Raw genomic sequence first — 17129 nt, 5'->3', positions numbered from 1 at the left:
AAGGAAGGAAAAGTCGCAAGTCTAAGATGTTGCTACTGGCGCCTGCCTTGGGCTTGAAAGAAGCTTATCGTAGCTACCCACAGACGTCAGCTTAGTCAGTCGTTTCTTATCAGCACGTGATGCCACACAACCCCCGGGAGAATGCTTACTATGTGCTGTGTAGTTCGGACTTGGAACGTGGGGTTCTGGAAAACTGTCTCATTCAGTGATTGCTAGACTGCCCGACCTTGTAGCATATTTAGTTTAGCTGCACCAGTCACAATGGGTTATTGCCCCATCGGCATCTGGACCCTAGATCTCCACTAAACCAGGGCCCTGGAGCCGCTAAAACCGTCCTAACGTCCACTGAGAGAGATGCTCATCCAGATCTCCCGATTTCAGGAACCCGATGACGCACAAGACATCGGCCGATCGCAGGTTATTCCCCAGGTTAACGCCATCGCGCTCGTTCCAAAGCTCAAAGCTTTCAGAAGCAAATCTAATGTAGCAAATTAGGTAGAATCTTTATTCATTTTCAATCCAATTGTCATTGCTGTCTGTCTCCCCTCCCATGCTCCCATTTCGCGTTTTGCTCCCCACCAACACGCGTCTATCCTCCGTTGCCCTTACTGCCCCTTCCCCCTTTCAGATTTCTTACTTCACTGTCCATCGAACGTGTCCAAGCAATTATTCTATCGCCAAGCGGCTTTTCGTAACAATGCCGCCGAAACAGAAGCGCAAGACTGTTGCTACGGCAGAGTCCAGCGACTCTGGACGCAAGAGGACAAAGATTGAACAGAATGGCAGCGTACCGTCCGACCCTTTGCGCCAGCCGCACCCCTTCTACAAGGACGCCGAAGAACATGGGATCGTCCTTCGGAAATACTACCCCCACGAGATGAGCAATGACAGAGCGCGCGCTTACAACGATGAGGAGATTCCCCGACCCATTGAGGAACTTACGGCGGCGCTCGAAGAGACATCCGGCGTGTTCAAGAGAGTCAAGGTCAAGGATGCCGTCGTACACTGGTTCAAAATGGACCTTAGGACAACAGATAACCGGGCACTTTCCCTTGCCAGTGAGAAGGCCAAGGAGGCCGGGGTCCCGTTGATCGCCATGTACATCATCAGCCCACAAGATTTCGAGGCGCATCTCACGGCCCCAATCCGCGTCGATTTTATGCTCAGGACCCTGCGTGTATTGAGACAGGATCTTGCGAAACTCGACATCCCACTCTACGTCGAGACTGTCGAAAAACGAAAGACTATCCCTGAAAGGATCGCCGAGCTCATGGATCAGTGGGGTGCTAGCCATCTGTTTGCTAATATGGAATATGAGGTGGACGAGCTCCGGCGGGAGGCAAAGATGGTTCGCATGTTTGCAGACCGGGGTCTCTTTTACGAGGTCTTACATGACACATGCGTTGTTCCGCCAGGGCAGTTGACGAGCGGATCAGGCAAGCAATACGCAGTGTACACTCCATGGTACCGCTCCTGGGTTCGCCATGTCCATGAGAATCTCGACCTTTTAGAACTCTACGACCCCCCGGCGAAGAACCCAGATAGTGCGAGGGAGAAATTTGGCAGTCTGTTCGACACGGATATCCCCGAGGAAGTCAAGGGCAAAGGCCTTAATGATGACCAGAAGAAGCGGTTTCGTGCTTTCTTCCCGCCAGGAGAGCACGAGGCGCGAAGCCGCCTGGACAAATTCTGCGAGGAAAGAATTGGACAGTATCATAACAACCGTAATATCCCCCATGAGGCTGGAACCTCGTCCCTCTCTGTGCATCTGGCCAGTGGAACTTTGAGTTCGAGGACGTGCGTCCGCTATGCGCGAGACCGAAACAAGACAAAGAAGCTGGATGCTGGAATAGAAGGCATCCGGGTATGGATCAGTGAGGTGGCGTGGCGAGACTTCTACAAGCACGTCCTGGTGAACTGGCCATATGTGTGGTACGTGAGCTAATCCTACCGCCGTGGCGTCTTAATTGCTGACATGGTCTTTTAGTATGAACAAACCATTCAAACCAGAGTACGCAAACATCGAGTGGTCGTACGATATGGACGAGTTCAAGGCTTGGTGTGAAGGCAAGACAGGTTTCCCCATCGTCGACGCTGCGATGCGCCAGATGCATGAAATGGGCTGGATGCATAACCGATGTCGCATGATCGTCGCATGCTTTCTAGCAAAAGACCTGCTTATAGATTGGCGCATGGGTGAGCGGTACTTCATGGAGAACCTCGTTGATGGAGACTTTGCTTCCAACAATGGTGGATGGGGTTTTTCCGCCAGTGTTGGTGTCGATCCTCAGCCATATTTCCGCATCTTTAATCCCTTACTACAGAGCGAAAAGTTCGACCCTGACGGAGATTACATTCGGAAATGGGTGCCTGAGCTGAAGGGAATCAAGGGGAAGGCTATACACGACCCGTATAGTCGCGGCGCTGCCTCTCAAGCGAAGAAGGCGGGCTATCCAGAGCAGATCGTTGACCATAAAACCTGCCGTGATCGAGCATTATCAGCATACAAGCGCGGCCTGAACAGGGACGACATATAATATATTGCCTTCCTACAGGGTCCCGTGCAATCTTTTTATCGGATACATCGTAATGTTCTTCATACGGCCACCAGGATGTGATACCTAGGCCGGGACTGCCCATCATGTAGCGATATAGCCGATAATGGAGGATTAGTTCCTCCCAGAGTTGGGTTTAACACTGAACGAGTTTAAATGTAGTATCAAATTTTAACGAGTCTCGTTTATGCTGTTGATGTTGTTATGTTTACTTCAGATTATATGGTCGACAAAGTTGAAAGATATCAAGATACAATATTAATGCTGTCATCTAATCAGACTAGGAACCAGCGTAGTCTAGCCAGCCAGACTACCATTAAACGCCCTATTGCTTTCAAAAACATGTGGTAGCCTATGATTGTCTCCTTTCTTCAACCACGAGGAACTACTCGCTGCTATTGTGATTGTTGTCAGGCGACGTTTCTCTCAACGGCGATTGAAAATCCGGGGTGCTCATGTGATTTGAGCCGCGAATTCAGTTTAACGCCACAATTGAGAACATTGACCAAGCCATCGCGTCATTCAATGCCAGCCTCTCAGAAAAGCTTGGTCTACACCCGGTATGACTGTTTCCGGCTTCTGCATTCAGGTTGGTGGTTTTGAGTATGCCTTGCCTGGCTGCGAGCCTCGAGGCAAAGGACCACGCAATGAACTCTCTGGCTGTTAACGCCTCAAAGTCAATTCAACTATTAATCGTAATTATACGACCTTTCCTACTCGTCTTTAATTATCATTGCTTTGACTGAACCTTGCCGTGCTGCCGTGATCAACCGGGACATCGGATGTCAGGGTAGCGAGGCCCTTGAGGCCGAAGAACTTCTTATTTGATATCACATATAGTTCATTTACATATTGGCTGTAACTGGTGGAAACATGGCTATAATCACTTTAAGATTCCTGGTACCGATGATGGCCCGACTCATAGTCACATTGCCCGATGCCCCGGTCCTGTGGTCCGATGCAACCTCGGAGGCTTATATTCCGACATAGCCTGTCACCTTTGAAAACGAGGTCCTCGCAACGCGCCTCATGAGTTCCCGCTCTCGGAGATGAACTCCTCACCCATTGGTCGCATCCGGCAATGGTCACATGGAAGCCAACCCCGGCACATACCTGGTCCCAGCCAACCGGTCCGACGTGGCCATCTTTCCTCTTCAAGCCACAATGACACCTGCGGCTCCAGCCCTCCCGGACCTCGAACGGCAAGTCAACGAGGAACAACCCTTGGCCATTCAAATCTTTTTCGGACCCAGCAGCCGACAGAACAAACCGATCCCTTGTACGATCACATCACCAACACACTTTGCCAAGTCGGCGGGGAGCCGTGAAGTCACCTGTGACCCCACGGGCCTTTAAGACCACGATGATAGAATAGGAATGGCGCCACGGAATGGAGGGCTCCATGTCAATTGTTGCACTTCCGCCTTTGGATGTGCTCTTACAAGAGGGGCACTGCGACAAGGCTTGCGAATATATAAGAAAAGGCAGCCAAGGCTAGTTGCCGAGACCTTGTTTACGCCTCCTTATCCCTTACCCTCAATCAAAACCGCGAAGTCAAGCTAATATGAGGTACACAATTGCTCTTGGCGCGCTCGTCAGCGCAGCAGTCGCCCAAACAGCCGGACCTTGGGAGCAATGTGGCGGCCAGGGCTGGAATGGAGCAAAGACCTGCTCTGCCGGGTACACTTGCACCTTTTCGAACCAGTGGTATAGCCAATGCCTTCCCGGCTCTGGCCCGCCCCCGGCCGGAACTACACTGACGACAGTCACTTCCCGTACGTCCTCATCCACGAGCAAACCGACCTCAACTCCCGCTCCCGGCGGTGGCTGGAAGTGGTTCGGTGTCAACGAGGCCGGTGGCGAGTTCGGCGAGAAGACGCTTCCGGGTACCTGGGGCAAGGAGTTCATCTTCCCAGACCCTGCCACTATCACCGTGAGTTGCACCTGACTTGTAGAACAAAGCATCCATGAGATACTGATACCCGGGCAGACCCTCCGTGGCCAGGGTTACAACACCTTCCGTGTGCAGCTTAAGATGGAGCGCCTGACCCCTAACTCCCTGACTGCGGCCTTCAACACGGCCTACCTCCAGAACCTGACCCAGGTAGTTAACCACATCACCCAGAGCGGTGGCTGGGCTGTCCTGGACCCTCACAACTACGGCCGATTCTATGACAACATCATCACCGATACTGCTGGTTTCCAGACGTGGTGGAAAAACTTTGCAAACCAGTTCAAGGGCAACGACAAGGTCGTATTCGACACGAACAACGAGTACCACACCATGGACCAGACGCTGGTGCTCAACCTCAACCAAGCGGCCATCAACGGCATCCGCTCTACAGGAGCTACCCAGTACATCTTTGTCGAAGGAAACCAGTGGTCTGGTGCTTGGTCATGGACTAATGTGAACGACAACATGAAGGCCCTTACAGACCCCCAGAACAAGCTTGTATATGAGATGCATCAGTATCTTGACTCGGACAGCTCCGGAACCTCAGAGGCCTGTGTGTCGACGACCATTGGCGTCGAGAGAGTTCAAGCTGCGACCAACTGGCTTAGGCAGAATGGAAAGGTTGGCATCTTGGGAGAATTCGCCGGAGGTGCGAACCCTCAGTGCCAGACTGCAGTTAAGGGTCTGTTGGATTATCTCAAGGCAAACAGCGATGTTTGGACGGGTGAGTCTGGATCCCTTTTGGCAGCCTTTCATGTGATGCTAACGACTTTAGGTGCGCTGTGGTGGGCTGCTGGCCCTTGGTGGGGCACATACATGTACAACTTCGAGCCTCCCACTGGTACTGGATACCAGTACTACAACAGCCTGCTCAAGAACTACGTCGCCTAAGCATTAACGAGAAAGCGAGGTTTGGCTACCACTTTTGAGCTGGACATGCCGTAAGGAGAAGGCAAGATCGGAAAAAGAAAACGTTGACCAACTCCGTATATATAACATTCTATTGCTTCACTGTACATATTTCACCGTATATACACATCTTCCGCAGTGTTGGGTTGAAGAATCAACACTTTGAAAATACAGGCACTAAGCCATGCGTCACTTACATTCTCCAGTTGAAATACTGCTTTGAGGCTTTTTCCCATGATAAGTGGATTTTATTTTGAAAGACCGACTTACAACTACGATCATGGGTAATGCCAAAGTGACCGGATGGTAAATCCCACAATCCGGTCCGAAATATCGGAAGTGAGTGGGCCCGGCCTGGACCGGGTTGGATTCTTTGAGCTCCGTAACATCATGTAAAAGCGGGAACATGTGCAAAAAGCTGCTAGATCCGGATGTTGCCGTGCGGCCGCTATTCAAGGATTCTGCTTTCGTCGAGACTCCCCCAGGTAAAGCACCCTACCTGCGAACTAAGCATCTAAAGGAGATAAGAATATGCAGCTAATAGATCATGGTCTTAAGAGGCAGACTTCTTGAAGGCATGTAGAGTACCGTCTCTTTGGGGCCTTTTTCAGCTCAATTGTGAGTTTGACGCGTGGCGTCCCCCAATATCTAGGCACGCCCATCAATCACCCCTAGCCTTGGATAGCGCGCCACGCTGAAAGGAGATAGCACCAAACCTGCCAATAAAATAGCGTCTAACAATGAAAATGTGCCTGAAAATTGAGCGCTGAAGCTTCTTGCTGCTTCTGTTCTAATGGTTTTGCTCTAATGCTGGTCGCCACAAAAGCCACTTCGATGTTGATTTGGGCTGGGGCTAGAACACCAGGAATGATAGACAATGTGGCGAGGATTGAGTTTACCGCCCAATTCAGCTCTGGTAAGAAGTTTCTATAAAGAAGAGATGCCCCATGGACAGGTATTATAGCAGTGAGAGGTCTTCGATCGCGTCCGTTAGCAGTTGTTGAATCAGCATAAATACTAGGCGACAGCACACAATCATGGCTCCCGTATACGCTGACCACCCCTATGAGCTCATACAAACACCAAAATTCCAGGCAAGTCAAGATGAGAAAGGATCAGAGGTATGTCGTGCACAATGCGCCCCCTTAAAACTTTCCATCAACTAACCGTTTCAGCCTGACATGTTCTGCCGAGTCGCATCCGAGATGGCTGTCGTCCACAATATGGTGATCCGTGGGTTGAACTCAATCTACCTTCAAGCCCCGTACGTCTCTCATGCAGAGAGCAAATACTTTGTCAAGTACATGCTAGCATGGTACAGCCTCCTGCATGTCCATCATTCCGGAGAAGAAACAGACTTTTTCCCGGCAATTGAGGACATGAGTGGCGAAAAGGGGCTTATGGAGTGTAACGTATCACAACACAAGAAATTTCACGACGGCATAGAGAGCTTCAAGACTTACATTGATGCATGCGCTTCTGGAAAGGAGAAGTTTGATGGTGAGAAGGTGGTTACGTTGATTGCGGGATTTGGGGAGGTGTTGACCCAGCACTTACGGGATGAGATTACGACCCTCCTTGATCTTCGGAAGCATGGACTGGACAAAATGGGTGGCTTGGAGGAGAAGTTTGGAATAGAGGGGGAGAGAAACATGGTATGAGCCTCTATTACCTTTGTGGCTTTTACGACCTTTACTGACATTTATTTTTCCAGAAAGAACTTGGGCTTGTCGTTGGCCTTCCGTTCTGCTTCTCAAACCACGACCTCGGCTACGAAGACGGGCTTTGGTCGAGTTGGCCACCGGCTCCCAATATCGTAAAGCTACTCTGTCGCCATGTCATGTACCGGTTCAACAGCAAGCGTTGGAAATTTGCAGCTTGCGACCGCATGGGGAACTTACAGCCTCTATATGCTGTCCCGGAATAGAAAGCTTAGGGGTGAGGCAATGATGGTGTTATGAATGGTACATGTCAATGATGGTCTAGGTTTTCTTACGGTGTTGCTGTTGGATGCCTTCTATACACATCTGTTGGGACGACAATGGATGTATTTATAGCATGAAATGAAACGATATGATGATAATCTACGTGCGAAGATGATATTTTACAGAGTATACATCCAATCTTGAATGCCTTCGTTTCGACGATTTCCCGCCTTTGCAGCCTTGTTACAGCGCCAAAGATGAATATCCATGATTATGATCATGACAATGCTCATCATAGACATGGCGAAAGTAACCCAAATTCCGGTCTTGAGGCAGATTAGTTAGAAACGAAGGAAATTTAGGGTCTAGGTCATTACTAACAGTATAATGAGGACTCTCCTTCGCCATAAAGGCTGTGCTTGCGATGATACCGCCGACACCACCTCCGATTAGACAAGTTGCCGACGCAACCGCACGCTTCGAATGCGAGGTAATATTGTTGGCTTGGAACGTGAGAACCCCAGGAACACAGAATTGTAGAAACCCAATACCTGTTCAAGTCATCAGTGACGGCACTATTCTCAAGTTACCCAGGGTACTTACCAAGGAACGCTCCGAAATATCGAGCCCCGTTTGCTTTTCCGTAAACTGTGATTAACATCCCAACTGCTGTCAATGCTTGATGGACTGCAATGATTGGACCACGAACCTTGTATCGATCACCCAGCCACCCAGACACAAACGCCATAATAGCTGCCAGAACATACGGAGGTGCAGACAGCAGCTGTGCCTGGGTGCTGCTGAAGCCCATGCCATTGCGGAGAATAACTGGCAAGAAATACGAGTATGCATAGCCTGGCAGTGTTGAAGCCATCAAGTTGAATGCCCAAAAATATAGTCGCCAATCTTTAAGGTGATGCAAAATCTTGCTGACGTTGATCTTGTCCTCCTCGGCGTCACCGCGATCCTGGTTGATTCTTGCGATGACGAATTCCTGTTCGGCTGGCTTGAGAAACTTCCCAGCCTGTGTAGGAAAATCGATTATGATGAACCATCCAAGTGCACAGATCACTATTGTGATTGCTCCTTCGATAATAAAAATCCCTGCCCGTGATTTGGTTAGAATGTCATCGGGGAAAGTAGCAATTGAGAACTTACAGCTCCAGCCATTAAGACCGCCTTTTCCGCGAAGGAGAGTCAACACATAGGCAAAGATAGCAGAGAAACCGCTAGCGAGTACGGAAAGAATCCAGAAACCTGAAAGTCGTTTGCCGACCTCGAAACGAGTGTACCAACAGGTGATAAGATAGGTGCAACCTTTTGTATTCATGTTAGGGAAAACTCTTATGAAGGACTTAGCTCTACAGGATCAAAAGTAGAATGCTTACCTGGTAAAAAGCCCGCTTCTAGTATTCCAAGAAGTGCGCGACACAGAGCCATCGTACCCCAGCTTTTTGTGAATCCCATGCCAACGAGTACGGCTCCAAATCCCACTCCAAGGAAGGAAAGCCAGTTGGCGGGCCCGGCTTTTGGAAGGATGAGGTTCTAAATCTTGGGTTAGAATGGTGCAGGTACTGATTCAAACTCAAAATGACCGCTTACGCTAGGAATTTCAAAGAGTCTACGTCTTGTTAGTCACATGCCTAAACTTGGAAACCCGTAAGGTGAACCACTAACATATATGCGACGAAAAACACCATGACAATGACTGTGTATCGATTTTCAACCGTTAAGCCCAAGTCTTCTTGCATTCCCGCAACTAGGGCCAAGCCAAGATTTGTTCGGTCGATGAGTGAAATCGAGTACATGATTCCTAAAATCGGGAGAAGTCGAAGATCGATTCGTCGACTGCTGCATGTTAGCTTCTTGACCCTGTTACAGGCACCATGGTTTACCTACATGACTTTCTTTTGTTCGGCAGAGCTCAATCCGCAAATGGCTTCTCCATCTCGACCCTTACTATTCTCGATATGAGTATCGTGAGCTTTTTCATCAATGGCATGGTTGCCAGATTCCTCATCCACCCGTCGAGAATCGCTCGAGACCGCTCGATTATCCATGGTCACTCCTGACATAGTCTAACACGGTGGAAGGGCAAACCAGGAAGCGTAGTTGTCTAGGATTCTTCAGCTTCCATATTTGAAGAAGTGCGGATCCCCCTGTCCTCATATATACACCAGAGTAGCCGCTTACAAGATGCGCCAAGGCCATTATCTCCAACACAGATACCAATATGATCTGTTTCCAACCTCAACTGGCAGGGCTAGAACAAAAATGAAGGCTAACAATGCAGCTATTATCTCCAGTTCCCAGCCGATGTTGCTGCAGGAGAAGATCCTATGCGGGGTAATCCGGGGTAGTGTGGGGGAAGCGAGCGTATTGTTTACGAGTCTCCCCTCTCCTCTCATTCCCGAACCCACCCCTCCCTATCTACCTGAGCCGGGCCTCGAAAGTCGGCAATTGGTTGGATTGCACTTCATGAAAGTGGAGACTGGACCGCGCCACTGAGTCAGGGCGCTAGAGTCAGTTATTGATTCTGGCGCGATGTGTCAGTAGCCCGAACCCCAAACCCTCCTCGGACCGTAAAGCGACCTTCCAAAGGCACTATCAATGATTCACGCCCTGGATTCCAACACACGCTAGACACTTGCGAACTTTTAGTCCGGGAAAAGAATACCGATGAGCTGGTTGTCCAATCATGAAGAACTTGTCTTGGAAGTCCAGCCCCTGGAGTTGTGCGATGAAGTTGTTGATGTGGGAAGCAGTGACAGGAGCACACCTATCTGAGCATATTCATTACCCTCTGAACTGTGAGAGATCAACACTTGGCCCAGTCATTGATGGCCAGTTTGGTGATGCTGGCATACATGGTAAGTTCCCCGCAGCCCATGCTACTACAACCCACATTCTCTTCGGCAGTGCTTTGCTCTTATGATATGGATCAATATCGTGTATATAAGAAGGCATGCCAAAATTGGTAAAATCCTGATCCTTTTCAAGCTGGAAAGACAATGTTGCTCATCTCAATTATTTAAATTGTCAAGATGTTTCTGGCTCTCTTCCTGACCCTTTTAGGCCAAACGGTACTTGGGGTTCCAACATGCAAACCCCCTATCAAACCTCAAGTAGCCTGTAAAGATCTTTCATTACCAAAGTTCGATGGTTTTGAAACGAAGTCGGCTCAGGGTATTGAAGTACGCAACTATACCTCGCCATTCAACCCCTCAGGCTTCAACTTTTGCAACTTTACCCTTGTTCTTGGCCACCACGATGCGGATGATGTTGTCTTCGTGAGCATTTGGCTCCCACTCGACAACTGGAACGCCCGCTTCCTGGCCACTGGCGGTGGAGGCCTCGCTGCAGGCACTTTCGCCTCCGCAATGACGGACCCAGTGTCCAAGGGGTACGCTGCCGGTTCGACGGATGCAGGCCTTACACTGAATAACACAATCGACCCCAACTCCGGCAAATGGGCCTTGAACCAAGATGGAAGCATCAATACCGCTTTAATCGAGAACTTCTCAACTCGATCTATTCATGAAATGGCCATCATCGGCAAGGCAGCTGTGAAGCAATTTTACGGGACGGATCCACGTCATTCGTATTACAGTGGCTGTTCTCAAGGCGGTAGGCAAGGGTATTTTGCCGCGCAGTACAACCCAGATGACTTTGACGGCATCCTTGCCAATGCCCCGGCTATCAACACGCCTCAAGTATCTCCTGGGGACTTTTGGCCTTCGGTTGTTATGGGAAATATTGTAGCGCCACCCCAGTGCATTTTCCGGACATACCAGCAAGCCATCATCGCCGAGTGTGATCCTCTCGATGGCGCGGTCGATGGTCTCATCTCCGCCCCAGAGAAGTGCAACTTCGACACAACAAAGCTCATCGGCGAGGAAGTTGACTGTAGTGATACAGACGGAGTTGTATCCATCACTGAAAAATACGCCGAGGTCGTAGCAAAGACCGTCGAAGGTGCTAAAACCACATCAGGCGATTTCTTGTGGTATGGTAACCCTCCTGGAGCACCATTCGACGGACTTGCCAATACTTGGACAAGAGATGGCATCACTGTAGCTGTACCTTTCGCCCCTGCGGAAGCTTGGATGCGTTACTTTGTTGCTCAAGACCCCGATCTCGATACGGCGTCGCTTACTTTTTCCGAGTTTGAAGAAATCTTTAAACAGTCCGTAAACAAGTATAATGATTCTTTCGGTACAGACAGTCCCGACCTCACGGGTTTCAAGAACGCCGGCGGTAAGTTGTTGACGTGGCATGGCATGGCTGATCCCCTGATTACCCATCCGGGCACAACTCTGTATTGGGAGAGGTTGCAGCAGAAAATGGGAGGTCCAGAGGTAGTAGATGAGTTCTACCGAGTGTTTCTTGCTCCTGGTGCGGGCCACTGCAGTGGAGGGTACGGGCCAGTACCGGTCGAACCGCTGTCTGTCCTTGTGGATTGGGTCGAAAAGGGGAAGGTTCCGGACACCCTTTTTGCTGCCACAGCTCAAGGTGGTGTGAACATGACTCGGAATCTGTGCTCTTATCCTCAAAAGTTACTATACAACGGAGACGGGGATCTTAACCATGCTGCAAGTTTCACCTGCGTAGATTAGTTTGCAGAATGGCAAAAGGCGAACAGCGCAACAAGTAAAACATGAAGCTCACTACGTCAGAGAACGACTTCGTTCATAAAAAATTATATTTGAAGCTAATCATAAATCGACACATGTGTTCAAAGTGCACTCAATGTTGTGTATCGGATGCATTGGATCTTGGGAAGTCGCCGAATGACCAGTCGTGGAATGTCGACGTGGCCGTCATGCCCACCCCAGAACTCCTCCTCCTGCTCCGTGGTGCATTGTCGGTCGCTGTGTCTTCAACTCTTCGACGCTTCCGTGTCGTATCAAGTGTATTCTCTTTCCACCCTAAAGGTTTTGGAATTTCTTGGTATACCGGGATATCCGAGTACATTTCCGGAAAGTGGTTGAAGAAGTCTGTCGACATGGTCCAGGAATTGATATTTTGAATTCTCTGCTCGAACTCTGGAGACATGCAGTATCGACCAGTCTCTACATTCCGCCTGTAGCAGTCGCGGAACTCAAATGGCCACATTATTCGGAAGCTGTCGGCGAACACTTTCCAGAACAAGTTTGAACAGTATTGGTGTTGAGAGAAAACGAAGCGCTCGCGGACGCCTGGCCTATCGAAAGCCGAAGACAGACAAAGGTCAATTTGTGTCAAGATGTGTGATACATGCCCCAGACTGTGTTACTCACCAAACAAAGAAGTCTATTGCGGAAGAGTGAGGCAATGACTGTGATGGCCTAATGGCAGTTGTTAGAATGTGGTTCGAAGATCGAAATCATGACAAATTCAGTGGAATACCTGCTAAGATACCAAGCGGGCAGCTTGGCGCATTGCTCTACGGTGGCTTCGGCTTGATACCGGAGGAGGCGGTGCATCAGTCTCAGGATTGCCAGCCTCTCGGTATTCGGGCAGTTGCGGAACTGAAGACTGTCGGTCCGTCGCAGCTTTTTCCATAGAGGCGGTAGCTTTTCTGACCGCTCAACAGCATCCCAGCCTTCCAATATGACGCGTATCGGGATGTGTTCGTTCATTTCATCCTCCAAGGCGAGTACGTTCGTAGACAACATCTCTCGAGCACCAAGAGCTTCGTTCGCATATCTCCATATGCTTGTAGTCGAGGGCACACCGGGAGTTCCAGGATCATGTCTTGAGGCCAAACACTCACAGGCCGAATCTGGCTCGGGCACAATGACGCCGTCGCCCGGGCCAAGATGACGAGCTGAGGGTGGAGAAGCGGACTTGGGAAAAGATTCCAGATTGGGGTTCCCCGGCAGCGTTAAGGAAGACGGACCCTGGACGACTCTAGAGAATTCTGTTGCGGTTCCAAAGTCAAGAACGGCTGTATCAGGCACCGGGAGCCCCCAGGTCACTGTACATGCGTCAGGGGTGAAGTCGTCCAGGACAACATCGTCCATCACATTCATCGCGAGTATGTCGGCTGCTGCATGGTCGTCCGGCCAATCTTGAGGGTCAGAAGCCACATTCAGCGGTTGGGATGCCTGGTCGCTGCGTGTGGAACTCTCAACCTTTTTGCCTTCACGGTGGACTTGGATGGATGTCTCGATCGAGGATAGTACCTTTTCTAAGTTATCTCTCTGTCTAGTCATGTCGGCTAGTTGATTCATCAAGTTGGCGATTCTGCTGTTGGATTCCTGTTCGCTCATGGCTTGAATCGTGGCCTCCAGGTATGCAATGCGGTTGCGGTTCCTCTCACGCGCGGCACGCTGGGCGCGTCGATCAAGCTCTCGCTTTTTTGCGCGCCGAGTAGCTGCATCATCAGTCGCGGATATGGTCGCTTCCGGGCTGCCGTGTTGTGTGGCCATCGTTTTCATTACGGCAGGAGAGAGTCTTCGATGCAGACTCCAAGCATATTGAACTGAAGTTGTAATGAGATGAAGATGGTTGGATGATGCAGCCTCAGACTTGGAAGCCTCCTAATTGCGGGGAATCGGGGTGAACGGGGCCATGTGGGATCCGGGGGGCAGGAAAAATGCGGGGGAAACCCTGGCAGAGCTTAGAGTTAGTAATCGTGCCAGGGGGTTTGTGGGATGTTAGTCCAAAATGAGAGCTTCATTTCAAACTAGGCTTAGTGCTATGAAGATGGTGATCATTAATCATCACTCTATGCTACTTGATGGTGAGTGACTCCAAAATTTAGTATGAATTTTGGTAAGGGATCGAAGGAAGATCTATCTATTTACATGATGATAAAGGGGTTTCAGAGCTTCTCACGAAGGACTCACTAGCGGGACAACAGTCATTCAAAATTTGAAGGACAGTGTACCATTTTCTCAAAGACAGTATTAGTAATTACACTCGGATTACGCCAGATGATGCTAGGTATGCAAGCACACGTCCTGTGTCCTCTTCTACACAAAGGGAAAGTTATTGCCTCATGAGTGGTGGGCTCTTGACAGGGTTCAGGGTCCGAAGGTTATCTGCGCGTAAGTCGACTTCAGACGTTCGGATGTCTGTAAGTCTGTCAATGTCACCTCGAGAGTGAAACACCAACTAGTATCTCATGTTCGCCCGCAGTTATTTTAAGCCTCCACCTCGCAAGTGATCATGTAGGGCAGAAATTTATGCACTCACCCTATCCCTCGCAAATGACATCAAGACAACAGAGCTTGCAATCTTTGCGAAGGAAGAAGAACGGCTGTCCGGATACTGGCATTTTGCTAGCCGTTTCTACAATCGACGTGAACTTGCAGCAATGTCCCAATGCATATAGGGGAAACGACACACACCAGCCACGGGAGCGGAGCCAACAAGCGGAGTGTCGGGGTTTCGCACCAAGTTTCAGCAATCCCGGTATCACAGGCCCAGATTGATGTCAGAAGCTTCCAGACAAGGGCGTTAAAACTTGTTCTCGCCTACCGCGACATGCATGTGTTGCTTCCAGACCTGAGAACAACTCGAACCCTAAAGCCGCACAGCCTATCTCTTCGTGGGAACAGCAGTCGGCGGTTTTCCCTTCCGATCTTACGGTGACATGTCTTTTTTATAAGTAATGTACCGATATCAAAGCTGATGACCAAATCAATAGTCTCTGGGTGCAATAGGAGATGTGGAAGCATATGTGTCAATGAATGAAGAACCTGCTAATAGGGCTATTCCTCCAACGTTTGATCATCGCCTGATCTTGATCACTACGTAGTAGATGTTGTAAAATATATGTGCGAATCATATGCTGAGTGATATATCATTTGTCACAACCATGTCCCCACAGTATTGACAACCAATGCTGATGAAGGTGGAATGTTGGTTTTAGTTCCAGATGTTGAGCTCATCACCCCATTCCGTCTAGATAGCCAATCCAGGCCAAAATTGGTGTTACCCTTAGCACTTCAGTGGTCGAGCTGAACATTCTGATTGTAGCTTATGAAAAGCTGGTAAGACCACAAATGGTATCCCATAACAGATATTCGGTGTTTATCCCTAACATCTGTCTGATCTAGATGAACAGAAAGAATTTTTCATTCAACTTGATTTCGAAAATCTCATTTGCATGAGCTCATGTATCTCCGGGGAGGCAGTGCATGCCGTCGGGCAATTTAATCTTGGCGACTCATCCCTAAGTTTGATCGGACGGTGTGAAAAACGGCTGGGCATAATGGCATCGAATTCGATGTTCAGGACTTGCAGTGGGACCTTGGCAAAGGGAACTTTTGAAAAATCCACACTCTCAAAAGGAGTAATGTGAGGATTATGCAGAACATCTAACACGCCTCCAGTGGCTATGGCGATCTTCGACAGTGTTCGTATGAGAAGCAACCAGGTTTGGATTAAGCATTAGAACCAGTCAGGGGTAGGGTCAATCTTCCTGCCCATCACAAACAAACCTCGCAGATCCACCGCTCGGTCCAAGTGTCAACAACCGCTGCAAGGGTTTGTTATGGCAGTCACTTCTCCGCGTGTCGTGAACCATTATCTTCCATAAAGGTTTTAGTGAGGCAAACTAAGTGTTTCGGAGTGAGTTCCTATTAAATTCATTTGGAAGATTTGATGCGGCATTTTTCTGTCATGTCCTTGAGTGTACAACAGCTTGTAGCATGCTTCGGTGGAACATGTTCATGGAAGTCCAGTCCACTAGCTTCACCTGCGAAGGTTTAGGTTAAATGGGTGGCCATTTTCTTGGACAGTGCAAGATGCATTCTATTAGTACAAACTCTCATCTTCGTATTCTTCAGGCAAAGGAAAGGTGGTCGTAGGACTGGTAGACTGATCTTTCAGATGATCACGACCGATGAGTCGAGCAAAATTTCCCCACGAACCTGACTCTAGAGCGTTCGGCTTCTCAAAGTTCCTGTTCCAGGCATAAAGCCCTGACGAATGTGAGGGTTAGCGGCAGAAGCTGCATAGATATGAGCCTAACGTGCTGCTAGCAGTTTACCACACAGATCTGTTAACACAGTAATTCCATCGACGAACATGAGATGAAACGCATCCATCGACTTCTAAAATACTCGTCTGATGACATCTGACTTTCCTCCCAGGTTCATTGCTGCGCAGTGTCACCCCCTCTTGGCACACATCTGCGACTTGGTGTGACAGCACGCTCAGCCACTCGTGGAGACCACAATCTGCCCCAGAGTGAGGGTATTCCAGGAAGGCCTGCCTACACGTCTGAAACGGTTCCAACCAGTGGGTTTTTCCTCATTCTGATAACCCAGCCGCGCTGCCATTACTACAGTACAGAACCATCTCAAGCCTCCTCCACTACATGATCTTTAAGCCATCAACTCTCTCACTCCCATGATTCAATCCTCAAGAATTGACCTCGGCATGGTGCATCCCTGTTTTTTGAGAACTCGAAGCCCCACAAACGGATACTCCCCTTGGCCCCCAACCAACCCTGCATCCTTTTTTTCCCCCTCTCTGGTGGATATAACGAACACGAAAACCCCCTGCACACTTTGTTTGAGGATGGCACGTTCTGCTGCACTGCTGCAGTCTCCTCATGGACAAGAGCCGAGCGCGTCCCCGTGGATTGCCACAACATCGACTTGAATAAGCTTCTCTGCTAGCCATAGTCTTAATGATCGAGTGGGTCCTTTAGAATGAGGCTGTTTTGTATCTGCCTCTGAGCACCGGCCATCCACACTTGAGTCCGGATCATCTCGACTCTGTGTTCTAAAATTGGACCCGCAGGCTTGTTGAAGTTTGTCGCAGTGCCGTTTCTCTCGCCCGTTCTCA

At 49.4% G+C, this 17129-nt stretch overlaps 6 protein-coding genes across 6 annotated transcripts; 4 read left to right on the top strand and 2 right to left on the bottom strand.

Moving 5' to 3' along the window:
- Positions 1 to 550: 550 nt before the first annotated feature.
- CTRU02_210206 (deoxyribodipyrimidine photo-lyase) lies at positions 551 to 2537 on the top strand (the record flags this gene model as incomplete). Its single annotated transcript, XM_036729654.1, has 2 exons — positions 551 to 1932; positions 1988 to 2537. The coding sequence occupies 2 exons, from the start codon at positions 551 to 553 to the stop codon at positions 2535 to 2537; spliced, it is 1932 nt and encodes a 643-aa protein (XP_036578496.1).
- A 1582-nt stretch (positions 2538 to 4119) lies between these two features.
- Positions 4120 to 5400, top strand: CTRU02_210205 (endoglucanase 3 precursor; the record flags this gene model as incomplete). Its single annotated transcript, XM_036729652.1, has 3 exons — positions 4120 to 4488; positions 4546 to 5233; positions 5285 to 5400. 3 exons carry the CDS (start codon positions 4120 to 4122, stop codon positions 5398 to 5400), a joined length of 1173 nt encoding a protein of 390 aa, XP_036578494.1.
- Positions 5401 to 6455: 1055 nt separating this feature from the next.
- CTRU02_210204 (uncharacterized protein) lies at positions 6456 to 7345 on the top strand (the record flags this gene model as incomplete). Its single annotated transcript, XM_036729651.1, has 3 exons — positions 6456 to 6539; positions 6594 to 7073; positions 7133 to 7345. The coding sequence occupies 3 exons, from the start codon at positions 6456 to 6458 to the stop codon at positions 7343 to 7345; spliced, it is 777 nt and encodes a 258-aa protein (XP_036578493.1).
- Positions 7346 to 7522: 177 nt separating this feature from the next.
- CTRU02_210203 (uncharacterized protein) lies at positions 7523 to 9403 on the bottom strand (the record flags this gene model as incomplete). The annotated part of the gene is made up of 8 exons (XM_036729650.1): positions 7523 to 7669; positions 7725 to 7894; positions 7947 to 8447; positions 8502 to 8660; positions 8732 to 8888; positions 8946 to 8964; positions 9021 to 9191; positions 9243 to 9403. 8 exons carry the CDS (start codon positions 9401 to 9403, stop codon positions 7523 to 7525), a joined length of 1485 nt encoding a protein of 494 aa, XP_036578492.1.
- A 984-nt stretch (positions 9404 to 10387) lies between these two features.
- Positions 10388 to 11959, top strand: CTRU02_210202 (feruloyl esterase b; the record flags this gene model as incomplete). The annotated part of the gene is made up of 1 exon (XM_036729649.1): positions 10388 to 11959. One exon carries the CDS (start codon positions 10388 to 10390, stop codon positions 11957 to 11959), a length of 1572 nt encoding a protein of 523 aa, XP_036578491.1.
- Positions 11960 to 12089: 130 nt separating this feature from the next.
- Positions 12090 to 13756, bottom strand: CTRU02_210201 (bZIP transcription factor; the record flags this gene model as incomplete). The annotated part of the gene is made up of 3 exons (XM_036729648.1): positions 12090 to 12546; positions 12623 to 12670; positions 12732 to 13756. 3 exons carry the CDS (start codon positions 13754 to 13756, stop codon positions 12090 to 12092), a joined length of 1530 nt encoding a protein of 509 aa, XP_036578490.1.
- Positions 13757 to 17129: the final 3373 nt, after the last annotated feature.

This window comes from Colletotrichum truncatum, assembly GCF_014235925.2.
Source record: "Colletotrichum truncatum strain CMES1059 chromosome Unknown Contig_0006, whole genome shotgun sequence".
Taxonomy (NCBI): domain Eukaryota; kingdom Fungi; phylum Ascomycota; class Sordariomycetes; order Glomerellales; family Glomerellaceae; genus Colletotrichum; species Colletotrichum truncatum.
This window is presented reverse-complemented; position numbering and strand designations above follow the sequence as displayed.